The sequence below is a fragment of the Phyllostomus hastatus genome, unplaced genomic scaffold, assembly GCF_019186645.2.
Source record: "Phyllostomus hastatus isolate PE091 unplaced genomic scaffold, TTU_PhHast_1.1 phas_scaffold_501, whole genome shotgun sequence".
NCBI classification, from domain to species: Eukaryota; Metazoa; Chordata; class Mammalia; order Chiroptera; family Phyllostomidae; genus Phyllostomus; species Phyllostomus hastatus.
In genome coordinates this window covers 32224373-32243699 of record NW_025334033.1, presented here as the reverse complement: position 1 = coordinate 32243699, position 19327 = coordinate 32224373, and the positions used below count along the sequence as shown (strand labels likewise).

At 36.9% G+C, this 19327-nt stretch overlaps 1 protein-coding gene and 1 pseudogene across 2 annotated transcripts in view; one reads left to right on the top strand and one right to left on the bottom strand.

Moving 5' to 3' along the window:
- Window positions 1-19327, bottom strand: part of GLCE (glucuronic acid epimerase) — a 106357-nt gene that overhangs the window by 4520 nt on the left and 82510 nt on the right. Inside the window, exons 1-3 of one of the 2 annotated variants that reach the window (XM_045822651.1) lie at window positions 11663-11706; window positions 6773-7368; window positions 4466-4711 (exon numbers count right to left, since the gene is read on the bottom strand). In XM_045822651.1, the coding sequence (XP_045678607.1) occupies window positions 4466-4711; window positions 6773-7355 (829 nt within the window). In that variant the 5' untranslated portion in view covers window positions 7356-7368; window positions 11663-11706. Of the gene's footprint in view, window positions 1-4465; window positions 4712-6772; window positions 7369-11662; window positions 11707-19327 lie in introns of those variants that run through there. The other variant, XM_045822650.1, reaches the window with a different exon arrangement.
- The window catches only part of LOC123807871, a 39855-nt pseudogene continuing 29568 nt past the window's right edge, over window positions 9041-19327 (top strand).

The window sequence follows — 19327 nt, the reverse complement described above, 5'->3', positions numbered from 1 at the left end:
CATAATAAAAAAATGATAGTGACTATTATTATTATTCTGAAGCCAGTGGCTTCAGAAGATGATAAAACAGTAGAAGCTGTTCAATCTGGCCAATTATCAAATAGAAAATTTCTCTTGAATGTCTGTAGTACAATAATAACTGACTTCCCAAAACATGACTTTCAGTTCACTGCTGTGCTAGATCTACCCCGCAAAGGAATTAAGCACATTGAATCAGACAGCAGCAGCAGCAACAAGAAAAATGACCAAAAAATGCCATACAAATTTTATAATATTAAAGACAAATATAAATATCTTGATCTTTATAGAGCTTAAATATTCCAAACACATTCACATGTATTATCTCATTTGATCCTTACAATAATCTACTAGGCCTGGTACAGCAGGAATTACCACTTCCACTTTAGGATGAAAATATAGAGGCTTTGCAAGGTTAAAAGGTTTGTCCAAAGCCAAACGCTAATTACTGGTGGAGTAGGGACTAGAAACGAGGATTCCTGAACTCAAATTCAAAGACTGTAAAAAAGAAATGATATTGGAGGTGGCATTCTCATGAGAATAATCAGTGAAAGAGTTCTTTCTCTTAAATATAACCAGAGAGTCAGATCTGCTTTGAGTAGTCCTTGAGGGAATCTTTAGTGTGTGACCAGGAGCGAAGACTAGAAATGTGAACTGATGATGGTGTGTACGATGTGATTAGTTTGGAGAGTATTAGCATGCATGAGTTGATCGTTAACTCTCTTAACAGTGGACTTTATCAGCGTGGATATAATTGACCCAAGGCTCTTAATTACTTCACCTAATGGACAATTATGAAAATTGTATTAAGAATGAGAACATCTTGCCCTGGATGGTGTGGCTCAGTGGACTGAGTGCCCTCCTGTGAACCAAGTTGCCTGTTCAATTCCCAGTCAGGGCACATGCCTGGGTTGCAGAACAGGTCCCCAGTGGGGGCTGTGTGAGAGGCAACCACACACTGATGTTTCTCTCCCTTTCTTCCTCCCTTCCCCTCTCTAAAAGTAAATAAATAAAATCTTTAACAAGAAAAAGAAATTAAAGAAAAAAGAATGAGAACATCTTGACAGACTTATGTATCAAATGATACTCTAGGTGATTTTTTAAAAAGTTTTTTCAGAAGTATACTTGTACAGTTAAAATCCACTTAATCTGGAAAAAATGCCAACACGAAATCTCCTTCTTAACTAGCATTTTTCTGCATCACTAGTAAAATGAAACTGGATGCTCAGTACATCCCTGAAACACTAAAGGATTCTGTTGACTTTGAATCATTCAAGACTGAATTATATTCAGCAAAGGGTAATGCTTCATTAATCAGACAAGAGTATTAACTATGACATCCATTTTCACCAAAATGGTAACAATGGCCCATCTTTAGAAGTTCAAATGGGATGAAGTTGAAGAAGTATCCATTTTTCTCCCAGAATTCCATTCTATTTTCACTTTATATATACAAATCCAATGAAGTGATGTAGTTCAATCAATCACCTTATGTCTCAATATAACAGATTAGTTCAAACAACTCAGTAAGGAATGATGTCATAGAAGGTAACCTTTTAAAAAACTACTATTAATCTTCCTGAAACCTCATACCACCAGAGGGGATTACTGAGCTCCACAGGAGAAGTGACACAGAAGTCAAAATCCCCAATTTAAATCAATCTACCGATAATCATAACCTTCATGGCAATTTTATGAGATAGTTCTTTTAATTCACATTTTACAGATGTAGAGAAAGGTTAAATAACCTGTCAACATCATTCAGAAAGATCTGAATGGTAGAAAATGCAATGTGACTACAGGAGGGGCAACCACAGTGCTTTAAAACTACTAATAGAACGTTCTGAGTTTCCTAACTGTTTGAAATCCATGACCTCTTCTCTCTCTGAGCAGTTATTCCCAGGAGTCACCACAAGTGTCTATTTCTAGTATATGTGTACACACACTTTAGGCAACAAAGAATGATAAACACTTAAGAGTAGTCTTTAAATCAATGTTTTCACATAAAACACAAACTGTTACGAGTCATTCACTTAGTCAACAGGTGTACTACCAGAACAAGAAGAGGCCCTACTCAAACATCAGGGGACACTGGGAGATGAGGGCTGGCGGAAGAGCAGCTCTCAAAAAGCCCGAGAAAGAATGGCTACAGAGAGAGGGAGAAGTGTGGCCATGGAAATGAAGAGAGTGCTTTGGGAAAGAAAAAGCTACTTTAATTTTTAAAAAAGATTTTATTTATTCAACTTTAGAGCAAGGGGAAAGCAGGGAGAAACAGAGGGAGAGAAACATCATTGTGAGAGAGAAACATCGATCAGTTAGTTGCCTCTCGCCCCAACCAGGGTCCCTGGCCCACAACCCAGGCATGTGCCCTGACCGGGAATTGAACTGGAGACCGTTTGCTTTGTGGGAGGATGCTCAACAAACTGAGCCGTGCTGGTCGGGGCAAAGACTAATTTAACTTAATAGAGTATGACAGGTATACAGTTTCAGTTCATTTCATTTTAAAATTAAGAAGAGGGACAAAATATTATCTAATGAACAAAACAATAAAAAAAACCATGCTGCAGATCCATGTTATGATTCTTTCCTCTAGATGATTTTGTACCTTTTCAGTGGGGAAAAATCAAGGACAAGTAAGAAAAAATAAAAGGCCAAAAGCATTCAGGCCTTGGTTCTCTAGAGCCTCATTTCACTTAAGCCTATGCTTGTACGTACAAGTCCTGATTTCTTCTCAACAGTGATTCTCTGAATTTCTCCCCTACGAGGTCAATGTTTTCTAAAAAGCCTCATCTCCCATACCAATGCCTTAATAAAACAGACTCACCGCTGGGATTCCTTTCTCCTGCTCTAGGCAACAACACCCATGTAACTCCAACTCGCTCTCCCTCCAACACTTGTATCAAATGCCACACCAAGCGTACCCAGGGTATCAAAACAAGCACTCCATCCCCAGCAAGCACACTCCCATCAACAGGGAGTTCCAAGTGTAGCTTGTGTCCTACTGGCAGAGTTACCATCATGGACAGAGTTCCCTCCTCCACATGCTTGAGACCACCTTAGGAAGTAGTTGTATCTCCAGCTACTGGCTGCAGAAAGAAGGGCTAAAGTGAGGGCCCCTCACTTTGTTGAGGGGACCTATCTTTTGTGTTACCCAGGGCATCCAAAAGTGCGCTGTGAAATCTATTGCTCTAAATAGGATAGAGTTCAAAAGATTGTTCTAGAAAAATTCCCAGCACTTGAGGAGATCAATATGAGGGCTGTTGTTTTCCACTCGAATCCAGACATTAACTAGTGCAAAAATAAGTGCCTTTGGTGCACACCAAATCAAATATCCTTTTGCTTACTCTAATCACTTCCTGCTGCAATAACCTCTTAGGTATCACAAGCTAAATATTCTTAAATATTTCCACATACTTCTCACCCAGACAAACCTGCTGTTTTACAATAAGGAAAGATGTTCTATGCACAGAATGCCATAGAAGAAAAGGAGTTCTAGTCACAATAAAAATGAAAGGTCACTCATTATTTGCACTGCATTAAGCACTCATAAATCCATTACTTAAGGCCACTCAGAATGAGTAGATTTGTGTTGTGGCTTTCAAGGTCTGTGAATTACACAGTCATCGATAAAGAACAAGGAGAGAATACAGAAGAAGTCTTATAACCTTCTCTTTATCTATTTACCGACTGCAAGGTTGGCAGGAGGGTGGAATGAGTTCTGTTCTTGACGACATTTCCCCATAGAGAATTTAAGCCTGAAGTGCTAACTAAAATTATTTCATTGTCCTTTTAAGTAATGGACTTATTAATTCTCATGGATATTGATTAGTAGAGAAAAATGCATTACATCCTAATTAATGAGACTGTCTTAGTAAAAGGGGAAATGTTGCATAAAGTTAATTTGATTTTATAAATGATTTTATTAATGAAATGGTTTTATATGAAGTTTGAGACAATCTAGTACATTAACAAAATTCAATATGGATGCACGCCTAGTTGGTAATGTTGTCTTATCCTGAAAAAAATTAAAAACTACTGGTAAAAATGGGCAAAGGAAAGGATGGCTCTTTCTATAAAGGAAAAGTTCTATCTTAATGCAAAGTAGTTTAAAAATTAAAGAATAAATACTGCACTGAAATATTAAAATAAACAAAGAAACTTCATTCTTATGGGCTCTAGATCCCTGGAAGGAGATGCACACCATGCAGTAACCTGGGCCTAAATATTCAGGCTATGGCTTGGTTCTTCACACTGTCAACGTGCCTTTTATACCTCGAATTTTCAGCTGTTTCTTCACTAGGGATTTCTTTCACTTGAGTGACACCATTTGTTTCTTTACATGTGTAAAATAAGGGTCTGCTGATGTATTTAAAAAAAAAACAATTTTAAGAGAGACTCAGATGCCAAAAATCTCATAAAGTTAGCAGACACATGATACATCACTTACCTGGAGCAATGAACTGTTTAACATTTGTGAATCTAGACTTATCAGCCACACTAGCCATAAAGCAGCCCTTTGGCACGGTCCAGTCAGTGGGCTTGCTGGTTTTGTCCCTGTCTTCTGCTGTTTCATATACCTCGATGTGAGGAGGTTTCTCAGTTAGATTCTTGCTGTAATGACTTAACCCATACTGTGCAATTTGGATTGGGTAGAAATAGCCTTGAGGTCCCCATTGTGTAGATAAAGGTACACCTATAAAATAGAGAAACAAAATAAATAACTATGTCCAGATATTCATAAATTTGTTCTGAACATTACTCTTCACAGTTTTACTTCTGGGGATATTATAAGGTTATCAGCAAAATTTGAGCTTCTTTATTATACTGTCTTCATATTTAACTAAAAATAGTGCCAAAATACAAGATAGGAAAAATGAAATTAAGGGTTCATTCACTTCCATTCATTATTTGTTGAGAGACAGCAATGTGATGTTATAGATTATCTTTTAAGGACTGACTTTTTATGTAACTTCTGCTCATGGTTACAGATGTCATGTTTCATAATCCTGCTTCATATACTCAAGTTTTGCACAATTTAAATAAATGTAGATAATGTTACTATAGTTTTATTATAGAATAGCAATCCTAAAACCTTCTTAAACATTTATACTTAACAACCAAGTTAACTGCATATTCCTCTCTCTCCAATGTCAAGATGTGTTCTCACAAATGTATAATCTGATAGTTAAAGCATTTGCTTAAGAACCCCGTTATGATTAGGCAACTTGAAGTGTGAACAAGCCTGCAACTCTTTTTCATATCCTTCATGTCAAAATGTAATTCTTGAGAACAAGAAGTATTTTTTTAAATGAATAAAAGTTATATGTTTAAACACAGATTCTTGAAATAATTCATTAATGGATTACCTCTTGTAAACTTCTAAGGAAAATCTTTTAAGTGTTTGGTGTCAGTATTTATTTTAGTAATTCCCTACATGGGAAATATAATTGTGCCACACTGCACAGATTGTTGTATTGTTGCATCATGGTGTATGTGGTGAGTGATAAACTCCTATCTGTATGTAGTTCCAGTCTGAGTAGAAACTGGAAACCTATAAAACTGAATGTGTTATGATGTAGTTTCAACATAGTTTAAGAAATTAGGGGCCAAAGAGGCTAAGAAGCCTAGGCTACAAATAAGCTTTTTAACTCCTGAATTCTTTTTTCCAAGGGGTGGTTTATTTTTCAAAATTCAAAATTTTATTATTTTCATTTATAGTAATAAAAGGAAGGCTTATGCAATCCCATTAAAGATGGGGGATAACTATTTACAATAATGTATAATTTGTCTAAGAACTGACAGACCCCGGTCAATGGATTAGCTGGCTGGAAACATACTCTAGTATTCAAAATATTTTAGTATAGTGATAAAGCCTGCATCATGAATTAGTGTGGAAAAGAGGAGATTATTCAACACACACGATAGGGAAAAAAGTCTAAAGTAAGACCCTAATCTTTTACCATTTACCAAAACATTAACCAGTTTAGCCAGATTAAAAAGTTAAATGTAAAACCAAACCAAACCATAAAACTGTTAGTGAAAGTACAAAGGAATAGCTGATCATGGTGTGGCAAGTGACTTTCTAAATACAAAGGAAGAGGTTTAAAAAAATCCTGAAATTTAGTAAATAGAAGTGAGAACTTCTAACATTAATAAATCATAAGTAAGTGAAAAGTCAAATTCATTGTGGCTTTCTGATCAATCCTAGGTTTGAAATACAAATTTCGAATTGTACTAATGCCCTCTTAAGAAACACCAACTGCTCCAAGTTTGGAAAACAATCTGCAACAGACTATACTAGTTCAGAATAAGTGGAGAGAAAATGGTATCTACTGTCTACCTCTGAGGACTTCAAACCTCCATCCAGAGATGATACCTGGCTAATCTGGCAACAAGATTATACTGGGATGTTGAAAGGTCTATTGAATGGTCTTTGCTCCTTTCCATCTCCTCTCATAGGATAATTATGTATTTTAACCAAAATTTCTGGAGCTCCCTGTGCGTTGGCCTTATCGGTGAAAATTTTAGATTCTGAGGCAGGTTAATGGAATAATCCTATTTGATCAGGTATAAATAATGCCATCTAGAATGTTGCCCTAGGTTCAGAATAAATTGTTTCTCCTGCTAAGTCAGAGTGACGAAAGGTCTCTTAATAGTAAGCTTGTATGTACTTGCTATATAATGAACACCTATAGTTTCTTATTCCTCAACACAATCAGGATAGAAAAATGCAGTGGAGCAGAGATATACTAACCTTCAACCCCACTTATACACTTGACTCTGTCTCGGACTTCCACATTGTAGCCTTCAAAGGACATAAACACACCATCAGGGTGATAAGGAGCCCTCTGTGCATAGACTTTGGAATAGCTATGAGAGAATTCAAATCGATCATAGCCATCATACTGAACCACCTTTCCATAAACGTCAAAATATTTCTCTACCCAAGTGAATGGAAGAAAGATTTCATTCCCCTCTCGTCTCCCTTTAATTGTGTGGTCGTCATTTATGAGACAGTCAATTTCTTCATACTTGAGCCCTAACACCTTGCTTGCCCCATTGCCATTGAAGCCCCCAGCGACAGGGGGTGCTTTCTGCTGTTCTGGAGGAAATGCGTCCTCTGAATGTTTGGCCAGGTGATTCACATAGCTGTTACTCTCAGAAGCTGCTGCTCTTTTTTCTGATCCATCCACTCTGAAGCTACTACTCAAGTGCCGTGGAAACTGGATCGTTTTGTCGCTGGAACACTTATTCCACAAAAGTACTGTAACCAAAGTGAAGAGTGCGCAGATGATAATCAAAGTCTTATAGTTGACCCGAGCTGCCAAGCAACGCATATTCAGACCATACCTGTGGAGTCAAGAAGAAAAAATCATGCAAAGATGTGCAACGGACATTTCACAAGATTTTATTTTTTTATGTTACATAACCACATTTGGGAAATTTTATTAATCACATGTAATTTAATCAGATTTAAAATTACTAACTCAAACTTTTCAGCAGAGACAAAGAAAAGACAAGAAGTACTTTCCCTCTTATTGGTTGGCCAAAATGTTCATTTAGTTTTTTCTGTAAGATGGCTCTAGTAGCACTTAGTTCTCTTTAACTTCATTCAAAACAATTTTGTTAGATTTTATTGTGACAGCTGTCATATCAGTGTTTATAAAAAAACATCAAAATTGGTGAATTTTTGTGCAGCTTTTTAATACTGAAGCTGGAAGAAAATATGTAACATTTTTGGCATGTTGTGCTTTATTATTTCAAGAGAGGTAAAAACACAACTGAAACACAAAGAAAAGATTTGTGCAGTGTATGGAGAAGGTGCTGTGACTGATCGCATGTGTCAAAAGTGGTTTGTGAAGTTTTGTGCTGGAGGTTTCTTGCTGGACGGTGCTCCAAGGTTGGGTAACCAGTTCAAGTTGACAGCGATCAAATCAAGACATTAATTGAGAACAATCAACGTTATACCATGTGGGAGACAGCAGACATACTCTAAATATCCAAATCGATAAATTACTGGTAAAAATGAAAAATGCATTTTTCAGTTTATGGAAAAAACTAAATGGACTTTTTGGTCAACCCAATAAAATGCTCAGTTGGCATGGTGCTCTAAAGCAGAGATCCCCAAATTTTCTGTTTGTGGCTCCATTTGTACCTTGGTAATTTTTTCACAAAGCCCATAGGCCCAAAGAAACATCTAATAGTTCCATTTATTAAGTAGTTGGGCCCAAACAACTTAATACATATTTTTATCTTAACGACTTAGTAGCTGTTAAAAAAATTCAGGTCCTGTTAAGGTAAACACTGACATCCAGGCTGCCAAATCCAACAGTGAATTTTCAGTGCTCATCCTACTGTCCAATTAGCAGTATAAAACAGTCAGTGACTCCCTGTTGAAACACTTTCTTCCCATGACTTCCGGGCCACCGTTCTGTCTTGGTTCTCCTTACACCCCACTGGCTGCTCCTCCTCAGTCACCTTTGATCATTTCTTCTCATCTCCCTGGATTTCAAATATGGGAGTGCCACAGGGTCCCAGTCTGCAGACCCCCCCTTAATCTCTTTATCTCCCAAAATCCAGTCTCGAAGCCAGACCTTTCTTTAGAACTGCACACACATATTTCCAAGTACCGATCCAAGTAATTGACATCTTTACTTGGAGGGCAAATGGACTCTGAAACATAACACCCAAAACTTAACCCTTAATCTTTCCCCTCAATCTGTTCTCATTTCTAACTGCTCAGACTAGAAATCTTGACTTCTTTCTTGTTCACCTCATGTCCAGTCAGGACATCCTATGGGCTCTACCTTCATATTATACTCAAAATCTGACCTATTTTCTGCTACCTCTATTACCACCACGTCAGAGCCACTGTCATCTTTCACCTGGAATACAGTGATGATGTCCAAACTGGTCTCGTGCTTCTGCCCTGGCACTACTATTCTACCCCCAAGTCGACTTTCAATGCAGCAGTTGGAATGATGCTTTTAAATGTAAGTTTGATCATGTCATTCCAGTCAAGATGGGAAAAGAAATTGATGCTGTTGTCCCTACTGGCCACATGGTATACCAGCCAGCTGTGATTGCACATAAGCAGTCCCAGTCGCCTGTTGCTGGGGTCATTGAGAAATACGAAAAGTCATGGGCTAGTTATATGTGCAATGTATGGAGCATTTCAGCCTGCTGAGAGTAAAGGGAATAGTCTCGTTGTTTGTTATGGTAGGTCTGTAATTTATTTTGTGGTGTAAATTCACAACTACTTAAAAAAATATATTTATTTCTAAAGAGAGGGGAAAGGAGGGGAAAGAGAAACATTGCTGTGAGAGAGCAACATTGATCAGTAGTTGCCTCTCATATGTGCCCTGATCAAAGATGGAACTTGAAACCCAGGCATGTGTCCTCACCAGGAATTGAACCGGCGACCTTTTGCTTTGCTGGATGATGCCCAACCAAGTCACATCGGCTAGGGTAGCACAACTAATTTTATTGCTTGCAATCCACCTTCCCCATTTCCTCTCAATAATTCCTTTTAGCTCCGGTGAGATTTTTCAAAAATCAAAGCACAAAATGAAAATGCTTAATGAAAAATTACACAATGAATTTGTTTCTCAAGAAGATTGATGGTGAATGTGTAATCCATTCAATTCCAAGAGAAGGTAAACTTGGAGTTCTTGCCTGTCTGAAAACAACTTTATTTCAAACAACTTTATGTTTGGTAGGTAGGATATAGGATCCTTGGCTGCACAGTGTTTTCTTTTGAAATATTGTCAGTAGTATTTTACTGTCTTGACGCATTAAAGGTTACTGATGAGAGGTTTGATTTTAGACTGATACTTGTCACTTTATACATGACTTTTCTCTAGATCTTTTATCCTAGGAATCCTGCAGTTTCACGAGAATGTGTTACAGTGTGATATCTGATTCACTATTTCAGCACTTGGTGTGTCCGTACAATCTGAAAACTTCTGTCCTCTCATTCTTGTTTAATGGATGTTGTATCTTCTTGCAGCTCTGAGTATATTAGAGTTCCTTTTTTGTAAAGTTCTCTCTGGTTAACTCTAGTTTCTCCAGTGGCATTTTTTTCTGATTATTTTAGTCTTTCATGCCATTAGTTTTCCTCCCATGCCTTGTAATCCCTGGTTACTCATTCATATTTAGGCCGGAATGACTCATTAGCCAACATAGATTTTCTCTGTCACTGTCAAGATGGGCTGTTTTTGTTGTTGTTGTTGTTGTTTTTCTTTTTTTTTATTAGATTGCTCTCCTGAGGGGGCCTCTGTGTAGGCTAGGTATACAGTGTTCCTTTAAGGTTGTGTAGAAGGGGAGCCAGCAGGCACTCTAAATGCCAGAATAAAGATGGTTTTTCCTTTTGTTCTGGGGACATAACTTGTACCCTAGAAGCCTTCGCTTTTCCCAATTTCTCTACAGAAAATCTGCCTGGTGTTTTGCCTGGGTTCATGCCAACTATCTGTAATCCAAGTACAGGGGTGGGAGAGGTATGGGGAGGTGAGAAAAGGGTGTCTTCTAGTACTCAGAAAGAGATCCAGAAATCTGTTCAATTATTGCTCTTGGGTAGTCTTCCCACTTATTGTTATTGGCTTCTTCATTTCTTATTTCTATGCATTTTATTTCTGTGGGGCATCAGGAGGAGGAGGAGGCAAAGATATGGGTTTAATCCACCTTGGAAATCATACAGACTTTAAGAGCTAGACTCCAATAACATTTTATCATCTACATTATTACTATGAGAAAATGTGTTGAATGCTAAAAAAACAAAGTGTGATAAAAACAAACCTTCAGAGAATTTCCTTATATTGTAGTACAAGTAAACTGATAACACTAAATGGTGTTTATTTTATAAAAGGTCTGTTATTAAAAACACTTATCTGGCCCTGACTGGTGTGCGTCAGTTGGTTGGGCGTCATCCCACAAAGCAAAAAGGTCACTGGTTCAGTTCCTGGGCAGGGCACATGCCTGGGTTGTATTTAGTCCCTGGTCCAGGTTCAGTGAGAGGTGCTACCAATTGATGTTTCTCTCCCACATCAATGTTTCTCTCCTTCTCTTTTTCCCTCCCTTCCCTTCTCTAAAGATAAACAAATAAAATCTTTTAAAAAGCCCCAAACACTTACCTGCCACGATTTGAATCATCTGTCAGCTATACTAATATGTAGACCAATTAAAATAGAAATATAAAGTCTGTTGTATCCCGCCCCACCCCCCACCCCCGCACCGGCTGGTGTGACTCAGTGAATTGAGTGCCAGCCTGCAAACTCAGGGGTTGCTGGTTCGATTTGCAGTCAGGGCACACGCCTGGGTTGTGGGTCGGTTCTCCAGCTGGGGGTATACAAGGTGACTGATAGATGTGTCTCTCACATGTGTATGTTTCTTTCCCTCTCTTTCTCCCTCCCTTCCCCTCTCTCTAAATACAGATAAACAGAATCTTAAAAAAAAGAAAAGAAATATGAAGTTGTTTTGTCCTATCTTTGAGAAGTGCTCATTCTCCATGATCCAAATGAGAGTAACTCTGCTCATGAGAACTAGGCTACCATTATGATGAGGCACATGAGAGGAAAAGAAAGAAAAATCATAATTTAAAACATTCAACAACGTTTATGCCCTGATTTTATCTGATACCATTCCTTACCAAAAGTAATCAGGGCTTCTTCGAGAAACAGAAGATTCCAGGTCTGGGACCTTACCATGACAGAAAACAATGAAGATTATCAATATCAGTGGGATCATAATCCAGGGGATCAATAAAGTAGAAGATGACAAATAAAAGAAGACTGGAAATGTATAAAGTTGAAAGATACCTTGGAGGTTCACTATATTTTTCTCTATACTTTTCTTTATGTTTAAATGTTTCCATAATTTAAAACATAGTATCAGAGCAAAAAGGCACAGGACAGGGATTAGCCTGAAAGATCCCCTTCCTTGCTAGTCAAAGTTGTGAGAATTCATACTGACACTAACTGATCCAATAAAATCCACGAGTCTACAATGATATTAAAAAAGGAGAGAGCCAGAAAAAAAACTTACATCATCTTCTGAGCTGGTTAAAGAATTTATCTGACCTTTGCAGGAGAACAAACCAATAGCCTCAGATGTTAAGAAAATTCTGTTTTACAGACAAACTGTGGCTAATAATGTAGAAATAATTAATTTTTAAATTTCTCCTCTTTAAAATAATTTTATTTTCATTACCATTTAGTCTCATTATACCCCCCTCCCCAATGGCAATCACCACACTGTTGTCCTCGTCCATGAGTCCCTTTTCCTTTTTGCTTCATCCCTCCTCCCATGCTCCTGCTTAGCTGTCATTCTGCTCTCTATGAGTCTGTCTCTATTTTGCTTGTCAATTCATTTTGTTCAACATATGAATGAAATCATATGGTATTTGTCTTCCTCTGACTGGCTTATTTCACTCAGCATAATGTTCCCCAGATTCATCCATCCTGTCCCTAAGGGTAAAACTTTTTTCATTTTTACAGCCAACTAGTATTCCATTGTGTAAATATCCTGGAATTGTTTTATCCACTCATCTACTAATGGAAACTTGGGCTGCTTCCATATTTTAGCGATTGTAAATAATGCTGCAATGAACACAGGGGTTCTTGTTTTCTTCTGAATTAGTGTTTTGGGTTCCTTTGAATATATTCCTAGAAGTGGTATTGCTACAAGCTTTGCCTGAGATTTTGCTGCCTATGCTTTCTTCTATGATTTTATGGCTTCAGGTAAACATTTAAGTCTTTAATCCATTTTGAATTTATTTTTGTGTGTATTGTAAGAAGATGGTCTCATTTCATTTTTCTGCACATATCTAATTTTCCCAACACCATTTACTGAATAAACCATCTTTAGCCCATTGTATGTACTTCCTCTGGTGAACATTAATTGACCATAAGGGTGCGGGTTAATTTCTGGGCCCTCTATTCTGTTCCATTGATCTATGTGTCTGTTTTTATGCCAGTACCATGCTGTTTTGATTACTATGGCCATATAGTATAGTTTGGTATTAGGTAGCGTGATTCCTCCAAATGTGTTCTTCTTTCTCAGGATCACTGTTGCTGTGCAGAGCCTTTTGTGGATCCATATAAATTTTTGAAATATTTATTCTAGTTCTACGAAGTAAGTCATAAGAATTGCAGTGAAACTACAGATTGCTTTGGGTAGTATGGACATTTTAATGACACTAATGCTTCCTATGCATGAACACAACATGTGTTTCTACTTATTTGTATCTTCTCCAGTTCCCTTCTTCAGTGTCTTACAATTTTCAAGTACAGGTCTTTTACACCCTTGGTTAGATTTATTCCTAGGAATTTTGTTCTTTTTGAAGCAATTGTAAATGGGATTGTTTTTTAAATTTCCCTTTCTGTTAGTTATTGGCATATAAAAATGTAACTAATTTCTGGATTTTAATTCTTATCCTGCTACTTTGCTGAATTCATTTATCAGTCCTAGTAGTTTCTTGGTAGAATCTTTAAGGTTCTGTATGTACAGTATCATGTCATCTGCAAATAAAGACAATTTTACTTCTTCCTTTCCAATTTGGATGCTTTTTATTTCTTCTTCTTGTCTGATTGCTGTGGCTAGGGCTTTTAGTACTCTGTCAAATAAGAGAGGTGATACTGGACATTCCTGTCTTGTTCCTGATCTTAAGGGGAATGCTTGTAGTTTTTCCCCATTGAGTATACGATGCTGGCAGTGAGTGTGTCATATGAGGCTTCTATCATGTTTAGATATGTTCCCTCTATTTCCACTTTGCTGAGAAATTTTTGGTTTGTTTTTTTAAAATAAATGGGCCCTGAACTTTATCAAGAGCTTTTTCTGCATCTATTTATATGATCATGTGGTTTTCATCCTTCATTTTGTTTATGCGGCGAATCATATGTATTGATTTGTGAATGCTGTACTAACCCTGAATTCCTGGAATAAATCCCACTTGATCATGGTGTATGATCTTTTTTGATGCATTGCTGTATTTGGTTTGCTAATATTTTGTTGAGGATTTTAGCATGTATGTTATGTATGGTCTATAATTTTCTTTCTTTGTAGTGTCTTTATCTGGTTTTGGAATTAGGATACTGCTGGCCTTGTAAAATGAACCTGGGAGCCTCCCCTTCTCTTGAATTTTTTGAAATAGTTTGAGAGAGAGAGGTGTTAGTTCTTTTAGGAATGTTTGATAAAATTCACCTGTGAAGTCATCTGGTTTAGGGCCTTTGTCTGTTGGGAGTTTTTTGATTACTGCTTCAATTTCACTAGGTGTGATCTGTATATTCAGATTCTCTGATTCTTCCTGATTCATTTTTGAAAGATTGTATGTTTCTACAAATTTACCCATTTTGTCCAGGTTGTCCAGTTTGTTGGTGTATAGTTGTTCATAATATTTCCTTACAATCTTTGTATTTCTTTGGTGTCAGTTCTTATTTCTCCTCTTTCATGTCTGATTTTATTTATTTGGGTCCTCTCTCTTTTTTTCTTGGTAAGTCTGGTTAAAGATTTGTCAATTTTGCTTATCTTTTCAAAGAACCAGCTCTTAGATTCATTTATCTTTTGTATCATTTTTTAAGAGTCTATTTGGTTTATTTTTGTTCTGATCTTTATTATTTCCTTCCTTTTACTCACTTTGGGCTTTATTTGTTGTTCTTTATCAAATTCCTTAAAGTGTAATGTTAGATTGTTTATTTGAGCTTTTTTTTTTTTTATAGGTCTGTGTAATGCTGTGAATTTCCCTCTTAGGATTGCTTCCCCTGTGTCCCACAGATTTTGCATTGTTATGTTCTGATTTTCATTTGTTTCAAGATTTCTTTTGATTTCTTTCTTGATCTCATTGTGTACTCATTCATTGTTTAATAACATGTTATTTAGCTTCCGTGTCTTTGTGTCTTTCAGTGTTCTTCTTGCGATTGGTTTTTAGTTTTATACCATATGGTCAAAGAAGATGCTTGATATGATTTTAATCTTAAATTTACTGAGACTTGTTTTGTGTCCTAACCTGTGGTCTATCCTAGAAAACATTCCATGTGCACTTGAAAAGTATATATATTCTGCTGCTTTGGAGTGACATGCTCTGAACATATCAGTTAAATCCATTTGATCTAGTGTGTTCTTTAATGCTGCTGTCTCCTTGTTGACTTTCTGTCTGGAAGATCTATACACTGAAGTCAAAGGGGTGTTAAAATCCCTGACTATGACTGTATTTCTGTCGATCTCTCCCTTTATGTCCAACAAAATTTGCTTTTTATATTTAGATGATCCTATGTTGGGTGCATAAATGTTTACTAGGGATATGTCTTCTTGTGGGATTGTTTCCTTTATCATTATGTAGTGTCCTTCTTTGTTTCTTACTACAGCTTTGGTTTTAAAGTCCATTTTGTCAGATATAGGTACTGCTACCCCAGCTTTCTTTTTATTTGCATGACATATCTTTTTCCATCCTTTTACTTTTAGTCTGTGTGTATCCTTCTGATCTGAGGTGGATCTCTTGGAGGCAGCATACATATAGGTCTTGTTTTTTATCCACTCAACTACCTTATGTCTTTTGGTCAGAGCATTTAAGCTATTTACATTTAAGGTGATTATTGATAGATATGTATTTAGTGCCATTTTATTGTTAAACTATTTTCTTCTTTTTTTTCCCCCCTTTCTCTTTTTTCTTCTTCTTATTAAAGCAAGCCCTTTAACATTTGTTGCTGTGCTGGTTTGGTATTAACAAACTCCTTTAGCTTTTTCTTGTCTGGGAAGCTCCTTCTTTCTCCTTTGATTTTAAATGAAAGCCTTGCTAGGTAACATACCCTTGGTTGCAGGTTCTTCCTTTTAGTACCCTGAATATTCCATATCACTCCCTTATGGCCTGAAATGTTTCTGTTGAGAAATTAGATGACAGTCTAATTGGTGCTCTCTTGTATGTAACTACCTGCTTTTCTCTTGCGGCTTTTAGGATTCTCTCCCTTGTCTTTAGGCCTTGACATTTTAATTATGATGTGTCTTGGTGTAGACCTCTTTGGGTCCAACTTATTTGGGATTCTCTGAACTTCCTGGACTTGTGTGACTTTCCATTCACCAGATTAGGGAAGTTTTCAATCATTATTTCTTCAAATAGGTTCTCAATCCCTTGCTCACTCTATTCTTCTGCTATTCTTGTGATACAGATGTTGTTATGTTTCATGTTGTCTAATATGTTTGTTAAGCTCTCCTCAGTTTTTAAAATTCTTTTTTCTTTTTGCTGCTTTGCTTGGGTGTTTTTTTGTACCTTGTCTTCCAAACCACTGATTCGATCCCCTGCTTCATCTAACCTACTGTTTATTCCTTCCAGTGTATTTATTTCAGATATTGCATTCTTTATTTCTGACTGGTCTTGTTTTCTTATCCATTCAACTACCCTACATCTTTTGGTCAGAGCATTTAAGCTACTTAGATTTAAGGTGATTACTGATAGATACGTATTTAGTGCCTTTAGGTATTTTTTATGGTTTCTATGTCTTTCTTCATGCTGTTGCGTATCCTTATAATCACTACTCTAAACTTTCTAGCTGATAAATTGCTTGCCTCCATTTCATGTAGTTCTTCTGGAGAACATTCTTGTTCTTTCATTTGGGGTCTGTTTCTTTATCTTCTCATTGTGGCTGCTCTTTTGTATTTGTTTCTGTGTATTAGGTAGATCTGTAAGACTTTGGTGAACACTTAAGTCAAACCCTGCCTGTGACGGGCCCTGGGCAACCTCTTTGGAGCTATCAGAATCTACAGTGTGTGGCTCCCTCTGTTGGGCCTGGGTGTGTGCAGAAAGAATGAGGCTGTCCATCACAGCTGGCTTTTACCTGCACCAGGACCTGGGGCAGGTCAGCTGAAGCCTCAGAGCTCCCAGCAATCTGCCTCTGCCTGCAGGTTTTCTGTAGGGTTAATGTCATCCAGCTGTACTCCGCAGCAGCAGAGGTTAAGCAGGATGGGGCAGAGTAATTCCTATGAGTGGGGCTATTGCTTTTCCTCAGGCTGATGCCACTCTCGGAGGGGAGTGCTCTGCTTGAGAAAGATGGTTCCTGCAGTATGGGGAATGACTTAGCACAGGGATCCTGGTGGCTGTCCCTTCAGCTCTCTCTCCAGAGCCACCAGCCCCAGGCTCTCCTGAAGCTTCTCTAGCCCACTCTGCCCTTCCTCTGCCAGAGCCCAGGTTAAGTGGCAGTCACATTGTGGTTTCTTCCGTCTGTCCATGGTTATAAGGCTTCTTTCCAGCTAGTACTTAGTAGGTTATTCAGGATGATTTTTCTATAATTTAGTTGTAAATCCAGTTTGGTCCTGGGAGTAGGTTGGTGTAGCTTCCGCTTATACCTCTGCCATCTTGGGTCTCAAAAAAAATTTTTTTTTAAGTCAGAAAACTAGTATTATGGACTCCCTTATGAAGTTACTAATTTAGGTAAGTATTATAGTCAGGTATATGTTCGATAGGGACCTAGAGATTTTCTAGTCACAGGGAGAAAAACATGAAACTCTACAGTAAAAATACTGAATGGACATTACCCTAATTCAGTGGTCAAATTCAGTCCCAGATATTGTGTTTTTTAATGAGTTAAAATATAAAGTACATAACTTATTACATAGCCCAACCAAAAATGTTTAATTTAAATCTCTCAGGCCTTAAGATTTAATTTCTAGTTAACAGGAAATACAAAGTATAGAGGAACAAGTTATATATGGGAGCAACCAGACACATTTAGAAGGTAAGACATCCAGCAAGATATCTGGCCCTGTCTCCTCAATAAATTAGTGGTATAAAAAGAAAGGGGGACTGGATTAAATGTTTTTAAGGAGATATAAGGAATATAACAACCAGATGTGAAAATTTGTCCTACACTGGGAAATTTGACTATAGACTTGATAAGAAGGAAAAACGGAAGAACAGACAGAGGATGTTGTTAGTTTAAAAAAGGTTATAAAACAGCAATATAGTATGATCTCACTTTAGTATAGAATGCATACATATACAGGTCTTTATTTTCTAATTTTCATGATTATATTTGCTGTTTTTAAGTGTAAAAAATGACAATTAAAAAGGACAAAGTCAATTTTGTTAAAATATTGAAAGAAAGAAATGTAAAGTTTAAGTTAAAAAAATGTCTGTAAGTATTTAGTTTTCAAAGTAGGCAATGATATTTTCAGGGGGAAGGAGAGAGATTGGAAAGGTAGAAAGAGGATGGAGAGAAAGAAAACAATGAGTATTGGCACATGGCTCTTGGCAACCACCAAATAAGGCTTATGGAAACGTAAATGTGAACATTTTATTATAATATTGCTAAATGGTAAAAAACTGACCATAGAATTTTCAAATATCAAAAAGTACACTGCACTGTATAAATGATAGTAACTTTAAGAGTTAAAATGAGGGTTTTCTGCTGAGTAGTGATAAACTTCCCATTTAACTTTAAAGCTTTGCTAAGTATAAATGATAGTAACTTTAAGAGTTAAAATGAGGGTTTTCTGCTGAGTAGTGATAAACTTCCCATTTAACTTTAAAGCTTTTGCCACATCCATGAACTAGATTAACCTTTCAAGTTACAATAAAAAAAGTTTTAAAAAACCATAAATTCAAAAGCCTTGAAACCTCATCTATCGCTGACCCTAAAAATCTATTTTGTTAGAAACATGATGCAATAAAAATTGGCTTTAGTAACTTTGGAGATCTAAAACAGAAAATAACATTCAGTAAGACTGTAAAGAAACTGGAAAAACTTTGCAGACATGGATAAAAATTAGGAAAAGCAAAATTTAACTTAGGTTTTCTTGGGAGAGCAAACTGTTCTCTTCTAAAATGATCTTCATCCCTGGCTAGTGTGACTCAGTGGATTGAGTGCTGGCCTGACAACCAGAGGGTTGCTGGTTTGATTCCCAATCAGGGCACATGCCTGGGTTGCAGGCCAGGTCCCCAGTTGGGGGCACAAGAGAGGCAACCACACATTGATGTTTCCCTCTCTTTCTCCCTCCCCTCCCCTCTCTCTAAAAATACACAAAATCTTTTTAAAAAGATCTTCAATTCAAAGAACTCTTCTGTGATACTTTCTTTTCAAATTCATTTTCCTAACCAAATATTTCAAATGATCATTAGAGTATTTCAGTAAACATTGGAACTGTGAATATCAGCATGACTCTATAAAATAGGAAGGTTATATTTCAGTTATGAATAATCTTTAAATAAATTTGTAAAAGATTTCATTGAAAGAAATTGGCTTTTTCTTTCCTCTGAATAATGTAGACCAAGGCTTACTTGCTCACTCTTTTCTCTTATTTATTTATATATCTACATTTAATTTGTTAT